At 53.8% G+C, this 12,060-nt stretch overlaps 1 protein-coding gene across 1 annotated transcript; it reads left to right on the forward strand.

Annotated features, from left to right (window-relative positions):
- The first annotated feature begins 937 nt into the window (after positions 1-937).
- On the forward strand, positions 938-8,249 carry CNFN (cornifelin). Its single transcript, XM_074315894.2, has 5 exons — positions 938-1,058; positions 6,634-6,816; positions 7,262-7,372; positions 7,802-7,938; positions 8,032-8,249. Exons 2-5 carry the CDS (start codon positions 6,780-6,782, stop codon positions 8,119-8,121), a joined length of 375 nt encoding a protein of 124 aa, XP_074171995.1. The 5' UTR covers positions 938-1,058; positions 6,634-6,779; the 3' UTR covers positions 8,122-8,249.
- Positions 8,250-12,060: the final 3,811 nt, after the last annotated feature.

Genomic DNA, 12,060 nt, shown 5'->3' on the forward strand with positions numbered 1-12,060 from the left:
TCGTTGCTTGGCACCTCCTGCTCCTCCAAAATCCAGCTTCAATGGCCCCTCCTCTGGAAACCCTTTCCTGATCTGCCAAACCAAAAAAAGACTCTTGGACTCCCTTCCTCTGCACACCCCTGACCATTAACGTGTGGGTCTGTCCCCCCATCTGACCCCGAGCTCCTTGAGGGCAGGGCCCAGACCTGACTCATCTTGGTCACCATCATCGCCCAGCACGAAGCTCAGCTCGGCACAGCAGAAGCCTCAGGAAATATTTAAGTAATGGGTGGGTGAAGGTGTGAATGAGCGAGTGTGAGTGAGTGGTTATATGAGGAAATCAGTGAGTGAGGGAATTAATGAGGGCAGGAAGGACCGAACGGACGGGTGGGCAGGACAGGTAGGTGCCGACGGGAATCAGGTTTAGGGTGGGAGGAATGGAATGGATGAATATCTGAGACTGCATCCCGGATTCAGTTTCTCCAACAAAGCAAAATAGAGTTTAGTCGCCCAGGCTAAGCTCTTCCCTCCGCCTCGAGCCCCACCAAGTTCACCGTCTCCCGTCCGAGCTATGTCCGGAATCCCAACACTGGGCATGCTGGAAAGAGCTTACCGGGCCGGACCCGCAGAGCCTGTCCCGTCACCGGCGGGCTCCAGCCCTTGCGGAGCCCATCAGGACGCCCACCCACGAGGTGCCCCGCCTATTGGCCGACTGGTGTGACAGGCGGAGACTGGCGTCTTCGAAAGCCTATCGCTGTCCGACTTGGGTCATGGGCTCCGCCTACTGGGGAACGCGCCCTGAGTGGCCCAGGGTGGTAGTTGAGAAAGAGGTGGAGGAATGTCTATTGGCTAGTTGATAGTGACTGACGTCAAGCATAGCTTATCACAGCTAGACTCCGGAGGAGTTCTCCCTCCTGTGTCAGACCCGCTTCTGGAAAGACTGAATCGGGAGGTAGTTGAGGGCGTGGTTGACGGCAAAAGAACCGGGAATTGGGTTTCTGGGTTGCACGTACGCTGGCCTGATCCTTGTGTCCTGAGGAAGGATGGGGACTTGAGAGTTCTGACTCCTTGGTCCCGAGGTAGGAGGCTGGGGGCCTGAGGAAGAAGGGGACTGAGGACCGATGGAAGGAGGGACTGGGGTCCTAGACTTCAAGATCCGAGGGAGGAGAGCGCTGGGAACCAGAAAGGTCAGGGTCTAGGGACGGGGACTTCTGGGTCCCAAGAGTCACTGGCCTGCCCAGGGATGACATATTTGAGGTTCAGGATTTTATGTGGTTATTTATGGGATTGGAGCCAGGTCTTGTCCTCAGGCAAGAGTTCTGGGTCCTGAGGTGGAGCTTGGGCTAGAGATGAAGAGGAAGAAGCTTAGCAGTTCTGGCCTCTACATGCCCTTTCCTCATCCCTAAAAGGAAGCCAGGGGAAGAGTGCTGTCTGCAAAAGGAAGTCAGAGTGGGAGGAGACTTGAAACTCACGTGGAGACAAAAACATAGATACCAATGGAGAGATTAAAATATTGAAAACAACAATAATAATAATGGAGCTCTCTTGTATGGAGTTTACTGTGGCCCAGGTTCTGTCCTAAGCATTTTATGTAATTATCTCATGTCTTCCTCATAACAGCTCTAAAAGATTGGATTATTATTATTATCCCCATTTTACAAGTGAGAAAATTGACACCCAGGGAGAAAAAAATCAAGATGTAAAAAGACAGGAGAGACACAAAACACAGATGGAGATAAACAAAGAGATAAAGATAGGCCCAAAGAAAAGAACAGGCAGACAAGGGTAAAAAAGAGAGGGGCTGAGATCTGTCACTCCTAGGGGGTGGAGGGCAGGCCGGGGGGGCCAGATTCCTGGATCCTAAGGAAGGAAGGACCAAGGATGGGGACTCTTAGGTATTTCCTACCCTGACTCCCACATACCACGCTGTCCAGCCCTTCTTGCTGTGGGCGTTGGGCCTGGTTGAGGTCAAAAATAATGATTAGGAGGAAGCAGGTATGTCATTAGCCTATCAGAAGCTGATAAGATAATGATTCATGGGGATACCCCGAGCCCCAGAGGGAGGGGCCTTTCCCCCACAGCCTCTGTTATTTGATCTGGACAGATCAGACTTCAGGGAGGACCAGGGTGGGGCAGGGCTCTCTCTGTCACTCTCCATCACTGGGTCTCCATCACTCAGAACTGTCACTGAGCCCCTTGTGGAGACAGGTGGGCCACCCTAGGACAGCAACAGCTTTGCTGGTGGGTCTTCACTCTCTGGGTCTCTCCTTTCCCCCAGACCTTGAATCATTGCCCACCAGAGGTCCTGGCTCATTGCAGGGGCTCAGCCAATGCTAATGGAGTAGATAAACGAACATCCATGTTTCTCTGTGCAGCTCTTCCTCTGGCCCCATCACACCCTCTCTCGTGTCCCCATCATTTCATTTCTCAGCCTCTCCCTGGCCTCATCCATCTTCTCCCACCTTCCCTTTCACCCTGGTGTTTCTCCTGAAGCCACAGAGCCATCATCCCCATTAGGGAGAAACTGAGGCTCATTTTGGAAAGAGTCACGCTCCCAAGGCCACCTGTGGGACATGTAAAGGAGTAGCTGAGAAAGATTCTCAAGGCCCCAGATACAGACACATTCCCAGCGCCTCAGAGTCAGAAATGCAAGATCGCCCCAAGCACATGCCTTTACAACATATCCTTAGGGTGATCTTGCATTTACACCCACACAATCAGAGAATCGCATACACAGAATCACATACACGCAATCACCTACAAACACAAACATAGACACACAATCACAGAATCGCTGCACTAACACACACAGAACTATCCTATTCCACATGCAAAACAAAGAACCCCCTTATGCAGTTATATGCCCAGCTACTGATAGGCATTCATTCAATCCCCTACTGGGACCAAGAGCAAAGACTTGCTTTCATTTACTGTTGTAGCCCCAGCAATTAGTACAGACCTCCATCATTGTCATCATCACCATAAACACAAGATGTTTCCTATGTGCTAGACTCAAGTCTAGGCACTTTACATGAATTAACTCATTTAATCCTCTCAATAACTCTATTCACAACAACCCATTTTGCAGGTGGAAAAATTGAAGTCCAGGGAAGTTCAGTGATTTGCCCAAGGTTTCACCGCCAGTGAAGAGGCCATCAGGATTGTAACAGGCTTTCTGGCTCTCAAGGCCATCACACAGGTCTACTCAATAAATAACTCCTGCCTTAATCCAGTCAGAATTACAGAACCTGAATGACTGAAACCACACCCAAACTCAGGCACACAGTGGGTAGACTAACAGGAGGGCAATAGAAACACACAAATAAAAAAGACTCCTTCACATGTCACACCCCATAACACAGGGACACACAAAGTGACATATCGTGACAATCTCCACACAGAAACACAGCACCCAGAGGCACACACCACACAGAGACAACAACACACCCAAACCCAGATACACGGACCCACCCAGAGCTCTGTTCTGCCCCCAGCCCCACTGGGCTGGCGCTCGAGGAAGCAGCATGCTTAGGATGGGAAGGGGGGGCCACCTCACTTGTCCGCTCGGCCGGACCGGTTCCACGAGGGCCACGGATGGCACCACCTGCCTTGTGAAACCCATGTTGGGCAACTGGACCCAAGCCTGGCCTGGACTCCTGGGTTCTGGGGAGAGAGGGGCTGGGAGCCTGGACTCGGGTCTGCGGGTAGAGGGCCTGGGGGCCTGGACTCTCAGGTCCTGAGGGCTGGGGGCCTAGAATCCTGGGTTCTGCAAAAAGGGGGAGCCAGGTACTTGTATTCCTCTTTTTTTGAAGGTAGCATTCTAGATTTAGCAGATAAAATACAGGATGCCCAGTTAAATTTAAATTTCAGATGAACAACACATACATATTTAAAAAAAAGGTATTTAACTGGGCGTCCTGTATTTTATCTGGCAACCCTATTTGAGGGGGAGGAGGCCAGATGCTGGAGACTCTGCCATGGTCACTCCTCAGCCCCCAGGCCTCTCTTCTTCCTGCCCTCCGCCCTCCTCCTCACCCCTAAGCAGGCCACCTCACAGCTTCCCCAGTCCCGATTTCCTCATCTACATGAGTTGCTGTATCTAATTGCGGCCCCCAAGCTGTGTCAGAGTGAGGAAGGAAACTGGAAGAGAACTCAGGTTGTCACACCAGGAGCCCCAGGGTCCTCAGAGATGACTAATCCTGAGTCACCTGCAGTCCATGGTCTGAATAGCTGGGGATAGGGCCCTTTGGCTGCCTCCAAGGGGTCGGCCTGGAGAAGGGAGAGGTGCTGAGATAGGCAGAGAGCCCAGGAGAAGGGAAAGAGACACAGAGCTTGGCAGGAGGGAGACTCAGAGATCGGGAGACAGAGAACCAGAGAAATTTGGAAACAGATTGGCCGAGACTGAGGAAAGAAAGTGGAGAGATTTAGAGCTGGAGAGACAAAGATGCAGAGATGGGGGGACAGGGATACGAACAGAAGTGGAGAGATGTTCGGCAGACATTCACGATCCCGGACCAAGTGATGGACACACGCAGGCCAGACGGCTGCGTGCTGCCCACAGGTCTGGGGACAAGGCTAGCAAGCCATCTGGGTGATACCAGGAGACCAAGGCTTGGGACCTGATGTGTTGGACCAGGGGGTGGGGGAAAGCTGGGATCTCAAGCCAACATAGTGAGCCACCTGCCGTCACCCCATACCCATAACCAGTGGGGTGACGACACCACCTTCTCTGCAGTTGACACCCCAGTTTTCCAGTGCCTCCTACATTTTTGGGGTAACACCCGTGCTCAAAACCCCACCCGGCCCTAATGCTGCTTCCTTCATTGAGTCACGTCTAACCCCGCCAGGTCTGTGGGGGGAGTCGTTGGTGACTCAGGCATCCAGGCCCCCAGGTCTCTCACCTCTCAAGAACCCAGCAGGTCTGGAATCCCAGGACTCCCTCCCCAACTCAGGGATACAGCCTGGCCTAATCCAAGAATCTGGACCCCAGACCCCTCCTCTCTCAGACCCAGGAATCTGAGCCCCCTCTCCCTCCTCTATTAGGATCCAGAGATCAGGCCCCCAGCCTCCTCTTCCCTCAGACCCAGGAATCCAGGTCCCTAGTCTCCTGCTCTGTTAGGACTCAGCCACCTCCTTCAGGAACCAGGCTTCTCAGTTTCCAGCCTCCTCTCTCCCCATGTAGAGGTGGAGAGAGGTGTGTTTATTTACTTTGGTTCCAGCATGAGTCACCCCCAAAACACACTGCCCCCCCCCATGTGCCTCATGGTCCGGAATGGGAGGACAATGACCCCTCTCCCAGGGGACATCCTCACTAAGGATGATGGGCGAGCCCCTCAAAGGAAGCCCACACTGTCCTCTCTACCACCCTGCAGCCCTTTCTTCTCTCCCACCTTCCCTTCCCTCTAAGCCCTGTGGTGGCCATGGCCTCCACCTACCTGCCCCTCCACCTTTCCATCTTTGCATCTCTCTGCTCCAAGTCTGTCTCCCCCTCCTTGTTATTTCTCCCCAGATCTTTGTGCCTCTGTCTAGGCATCTATTTCTCCATCCCTCTAGGTCTTCTCTTCTCCCTCCATCTCTGAATCTCCTTATTTCTCTCTCTCCAATCTCGACAGACCTCCCCTCTGTCTCTGTGTCCCCCATTCCTTCCCTATCTCTCTGTCTCTCCCTCTTTCGGTCCCCACTTTGACCCAGCTATACCTCTTGCGCCTCCCCTCCACCTTCTCTCCCCAGCTCTGCCCACTCCCCTTCCTATCTCCACTCCCAGCTCCACATCCCTGGACCCCTCCCCACAATTTCCTCCGTCCTTTGAGGCACAGCAGGAGGGGGAAGTGGGGGGATGGGAGATAGAGAGGGAGGGGAAGTCCCAGTGGTGGGGGGAAGAGGGTCAGCCCAACCGGCTTGGCTCCCTAGCCACCTCTGTCATAGACCCGCCCAGTGCCTCATGGCCCGCCCAAATATAAGCAGCTCCTGGCCTGAGACTGAGAACTCAGTGCCTGTGTCATCCACACCTCTGTCTCCATCATCGCCATCAACTGCCTGCAGGTAGGAACACCCCCTCTAAGCCTTCTGCTCTGAGGCCAGCACCTCTGCCTGCTCTGTTCTCCCCTCACCCCACTCCACTCACAACTCTCTTTCCCCTTGCAGATCTCTGACTCTCTCTCTCTCTCTCTCTCTCTCTCTCTCTCTCTCTCTCTCTCTCTCTCTCTCTCTCTGGACATCCCTGTCTTTCTCAGTGGCCCCTGTACCCCCTTGTCACCCTGAGTGGCGCAAGGTTGAATTTGGAAACCATGGGGCCCAGCACCCCCTCTACTAACCTCCTTGGCCTGGGTTATCAGATGTGGGGCATTTCTCTTCACCTCTCTGAGCCTCAGCGCTGTCTGTGAAATGGGCTTGCAGAGAAGTGACACTGCTGGGCAGGTATGAGTGTTACTGGTGGCATCTCTATGGGCACCTGGCTCTGATCTCTTTCTCCCCTCGTCTCTGACGTGCACTGTCTCTGTCTCTTGGTCTCAGCTCTGCCTCTGGAATGAGGAGGGTCCTCTGGGGTCTGTCGGGCAGCAGCACAGAGTTGGGCGAATTTCTCGCCCCCACCCCATACATTCCTATTCCATGCCTCTCCTAGATGGCAGGCTAACTTGGCCTCTTTCTCTTCAGCACCCTTCCCCCTGAGAACCCAGCCCCCAGTGCCCCTGCCCCTTGCCCTCCCCTCCCCCAGTATCCAGTGTCCCTTGGACAGACTGCACCGCTGTCACCGCTGCCACTTCTGCCGTCCCCAACGCCACTTCCTCAGGGCCAGCAAGATGCAGTTTGAGATGCACGACAACGTGAAAGGCAAAGGTGGGACCACTGGATGGACCGGAAACCCTTCCAGTCCCTGGAATCTGGCCGCTTCCCTCCCCTGGGCACCTTGGCTTCGAAGACAGACGGCACCTGCTTGCACCCCAGAGGCCCCCGAAATGCGGGACCCAGCACCCCAGGCCCAGAAGTGGAGGAGACAGCAGCACGTCTTGGCCCCGCCCACATGTGGCGCCCACCCTTCCCCAGATGTGCAGGCGCTCCCCACCCCCAGCTCAGCCAGACGTGCAGGAGGCAGCTGCAATGGGACAGACTGGGGTGTCGGTGCTCAGATGTAGCAGAAGGGAAGGGGGCGCAGTGGAGTCCCCTCAGTGGGCGGCCTGGCGGCCCCGCCCAGCCTGCCCGGCAGAGGGAGGAGTGGCAAGGGTGCGCGGACCCTGGAAGAGCTGCAAGGCTGCCCTCTGACCTCAGTCTCCCACCTCCGCAGCCATGTCCTACCCAGTGACCAGCCAGCCCCAATGTGCCAGCACCTGCTACCAGACCCAGCTCAGTGACTGGCACACCGGTCTCACGGACTGCTGCAACGACATGCCCGTCTGTGAGTGCGCGCCTCTCCCCTCCAGGCCGGCGGGAGAGCAAAAGGGGAGGGAGGGTCACCTCTTCCCCCCTTCCCCACTAATCCCACTCCCTTCTCCCTTTTTTGGACTCCGAATTCCCACTCTCTAACCCTCAGGCCCTCCTCGGTCCCCTAACACTTCCTAGGATCCTGACCTCACACCTTCCAACTTCCCCTCTGACCCTCAACCTCCCTCTTGCACACTCAAACCCTGTTTCCCAATCTCTAAGCCCTCCCCATTCCCTCTGGGACCTTCACTTTGCTTTCCCCCAATACTCAATTCCCTCTGGGACCCTCGACTTGCTGCGGGGACAGCCTCGGCCCTCCCGGAGGCGGAGCCGACAGGAGTCACCGGGTGGGCTCCCCAGCACCCCACCCTGCTCGGCTCTGACCGCCCCGACTCCGCCGCAGGTCTGTGCGGCACTTTCGCCCCTCTGTGCCTCGCCTGCCGCATCTCCGACGACTTCGGCGAGTGCTGCTGCGCGCCCTACCTGCCTGGAGGCCTGCACTCCCTGCGCACCGGCATGCGCGAGCGCTATCGCATCCAGGTGCGCGTGGGGCCGTGAGCCGCGGAGACAGGAGACTGGGGACAGGCCTCCTGGGACCCGCAGGGATCCTAACCTCTCTCTCCCACCCTCTAGGGCTCTGTCGGGCACGACTGGGCGGCCCTCACCTTTTGTTTGCCCTGCGCCCTCTGTCAGATGGCGCGGGAACTGAAGATCCGAGAGTAAAGAAGTGTCCCCCGACACTCTTCTCCCACCTGTCTTGCCTGGCCTCCTCTGCCCACTCCTGGGAGGGCCTGCCCCTCCACCCCATCCTGCCACAAGAAATACACCCACAATAAAAACCTGAAAACCAACTCCGCCTATGTCTTGCGTCCCAGAGAAGGAATCTGGGTGGAGAAGGAGGTTTGGTGAGGAAGGTGAGGACACAGGGAAGATGCCTAGGTGTGGAAGGAGGAGTTGCAGTCCATTCAGATCTTTGACCCCCACCTTCTAGGGATGAAATTGGCAAGTCTCTTTTCTCTCTAAGTCAGGGTGTGCTCGCAAAGTAAAACGAACTCCCCCCTTGGCTGCCTACCTGAAGCTCTGTCCAGATTCTGAAAAGAAGCAAAATCAGAAAGGCCCTCTTGGTAGAGTCCAGGCATTCAAGTTCAAAGAAAATATTTAGGAAAGCCCTCCTGCTCATTCACTACCTATGGACTCTTACCCTACACACAGTTCTAACAGGTTGGGGGGACTTTGTTTCCAAAGCAGAGAATTGCCAGGTTTGGGGCTCTCTGGAACAGGAAGAAATCCTTAAGGATCAGCCAATTCAATCCACTCTCTCTGTTGCAAAAGCAACAAGCAAATTATGTTCTTGCCTCAAAACTGGACAGACCTGGGATCCAATCTTGACTCTTACCACGTACTACGTAATCCTTTCTAAGCCTGTTTCCCCCTCTGAGAATAAACCCTAATATGTCTTATGGCTATTGTTGAGAGCAAGAGATGAAACAGATGGAAAGGCCAAAGATGGAACTTAATAAACTGTTATTATTATTTTATGAATACTATTATAACTATTCTAATAATATATTATTTGTATTATTTGCTATTATTCTTCTCAATCTGTGGATCCAACCATCGAGTGACATCTTCACTTGGACTATCCAATAGACATCTCAAATTTGACGTGTCCAAAACCTAACTCCTGATTTCCTTCCCAAGCCTGCTCTTCCCACCGCCTTCCCCATCTCAGAAACTAGCAAGCCCCAACCTTTCAGTTGCTCAGTCACTTTCTCTCTCACCCAGCATCCAATCTGTGAACAAACTGTGGGCCCCACTTTCAGAATATATCCAGAATCTCACTTCCCCCTCCGCTGCCCCCACCTGTTCCAGCCGCCGTCCTCCTCAGCCTGAACTAATGCAGTGGCTCCTCACTGGACTCCCTGCCCCACCCCCACTGGTCCTTTAGTTGCTTCCCCAGAGAAGCCCTGTGAACATGTGAGTCAGATCACACATTCCTCCTCTGCTCAGAACTTTCTCAGAGCTCCTCCTGCACTGAGTAAAAGCTGGAGTCCTCACCTGGCCCAAGGACCTGCGTGATCTTCCACTGGTTCCCCATATGCCCAGCTCGGTCCACTCCAACCACATGTCTTTGTTGTTTCTCTAGAATGCTAGGCACGCTCCCACCTCAGGGCCTTTGCCCTGGCTGTTCTCTCAACTTGGCATTCTCTTCCCTCAGACGTCTGTATGGCTCGTTCCTCCAGTTCTGCTCACGTCATCTTATGAGCGAGGCCTTCCCTTCCCAGCTTACATTAAACAGCAAGTACCAGCCTCCTACCCCTTCCTTCACTGCCTTATTTTCCTAGTCATCTTCCAATATACCTCACCACTTACTTATTATCAGGCTTTCCACTGGTTTGTTAGCTCCATGAGGGTAGGGACCTTGTTCACTGCTGTGTCCCCTGCACCTAGGACAGTGTGGAACCCATTGTAGGTGGAAATAATAAGTTATCACAAGTGGGAGACACTGGCTTAGCAAAGAGAAGTGATTTTAGAGGTAATGGGAGGGCAGCGGATGGAAACTCAGTCAGGCTGGTATCAGAATCTGGGTGCACCTATTAATTAGCTCTGAGTTCTTAGGCAAGGGACTTAGTTTCCACATCTGCAAATTGGGGGGCCCAGACTTAATCTTCCCAGCCTCCCTGCTAGGAAGGTTAAGGCTCATGCAAGCACCCCACACAGTGCATGGAGTGTGGTTGGCCCTTGGAAGTATTCCGTCCCCCACCCCCTTTCCTGAGCGTTGCCAATCCCTAGGGCGTTGTGGCCACATATAGGCTGGAATCCAGGCCTCTAGCCTCCCACACCCAGGCTTTTTCTCACACTCCATGAGCCTCATGCATTTAGGTGCATGGATACCAGGGAGAGGTGACAGCTGAGGGGCTGACAATGGAGGGAGGAGGAACACGTACTGTGGGGCATTTGTACATGGGTATCTGCATGACAATGACAGGAGTTGGAAGAAGGGTGGCTGTGCATCCCAGAGAAAAGTTCCAGCCACAGTACAAACACTCTACTTAGGAAGGCAAAGTCACATTAGGAAGAGACCTTACCAAAGGGGCCACGCATAGCACGGAGCAGTCTTGAAGAGCCGCCTTAGCTCCTTCCTGGTCACCCAATGACCTCTCCACTGGCCTGGGGACTCCCTGAGGCAGCATGTCCCGCTGCTGGTTACCTTCCCAGTTGGGAAATTTACCTTGTCCCCAGTAGGAATTGGCCATTTTGAACACTCTGCCCCTAGTGCCCACTCTGTGCTGGGCCAGCTCTCAGGTCGTCGACCTGTGCCTTCTCTCTGGAGGCAGAAGCTGACAGTTGGTGGGCTGTCGTCAGGGCTCGTGGATTTGAAAGTCAAAAGGTGCACAGAGGTTAGGTTCAAATGACGGCTATCACTCAACAGCTAAATAAAGCCTATTTGTTTTCTCATCTGCAAACTAGGGATTACATGGTACCTACCTCATACAGTTGTTGGAAAGATCAAATAAAACCACTGCAGTAACAAGCCAAGCAAACTGTCTAGCATTGGTGCTCAGTAAATACAAGTTCACAGTCATGTCTTGGAGGTTAGGTACTACCATCAGCTCATAAAAGCCAAAACGCATGTGTGGGCCGAGGAATTCCTGAAAATCCCTTGAATTGCCCAGAAAGTCTGAAAATACTGATATTCACAGACCACACTGGAGACCCACATGCCCCTAAGTCCCACACATCACCCCTCGGCTGAACATCAGCTGAAGCAGCCAGCTTGTACCTAGAGGCTCGTTTGCACAGAAAGTACATAGTTTAACATTCCCAGCAAGATTTCCATGGTCAGAGAGGCCAGCCAAGGGGACAGAGAGTTCCCGCTCCCAACTCCTCTTGCCTCAGAGCTCTTGCCTGCCAGGCCACTGGCAGCTAATGGCTCCCAGGATACTTTTGGTTGTGTCTACCTGAATTAGGGTAAGCTCACCATGCTGGGGCTAGGGCCTCCTTTCCGTCTCCGCACTGCCTGAACTCCTGTCTCTCATGTCAGGAACCAGAATTAAATCTGATACAGTAGTACCTCGGTTTTCGAATGTCTCCGTTGACGAACATTTCGGTTTACGAACACTGTAAACCCAGAAGTAAATGCTTCGGTTTTTCAATACGCCTCATAAGTCAAACATGTCACGCGGCTTCCGCTGAGTGCAAGATCCTGAGGCCTAGCTGTCGGCTGTTTTCCAACGTTCCAGAACTCGAATGGTCTTCCGGAACGGATTACGTTCGAAAACCGAGGTAGCACTGTACTGGGACCAAGGCAGTCTGTTTTCCCTCCTGAAACAAACTGCAACAGGCATCGGGATAGGGTGGAAGGCCTCACAGCCCTCATGTCCCCTTGGTTTGTCCGTCCCTTCTGGGAACAAGAGCTTCTGTAGTGGCACCACCCTGACTCCTGTCTAGGACGGGAAGCAAGGAGTCAGGCACAGGTAGCGTGGCTTGGAGGGGGCACCAAGATAAGGACATTTATCCAGTTTATCCAGAGCTCAGGTGTTGGCTCAGAGAGCCAAGACACTCATCTCCTGCTTGCAGAGTGCTGGGACACCAGTCTTCCCCACGTTCTTTGCCGATTCAATCACTCCCCAATCTCTCAGCTGGCCTCCAATGGCACAT

This window comes from Rhinolophus sinicus, chromosome 8, assembly GCF_057876585.1.
Source record: "Rhinolophus sinicus isolate RSI-liver-muscle chromosome 8, RSI-T2T, whole genome shotgun sequence".
Classification (NCBI taxonomy): domain Eukaryota; kingdom Metazoa; phylum Chordata; class Mammalia; order Chiroptera; family Rhinolophidae; genus Rhinolophus; species Rhinolophus sinicus.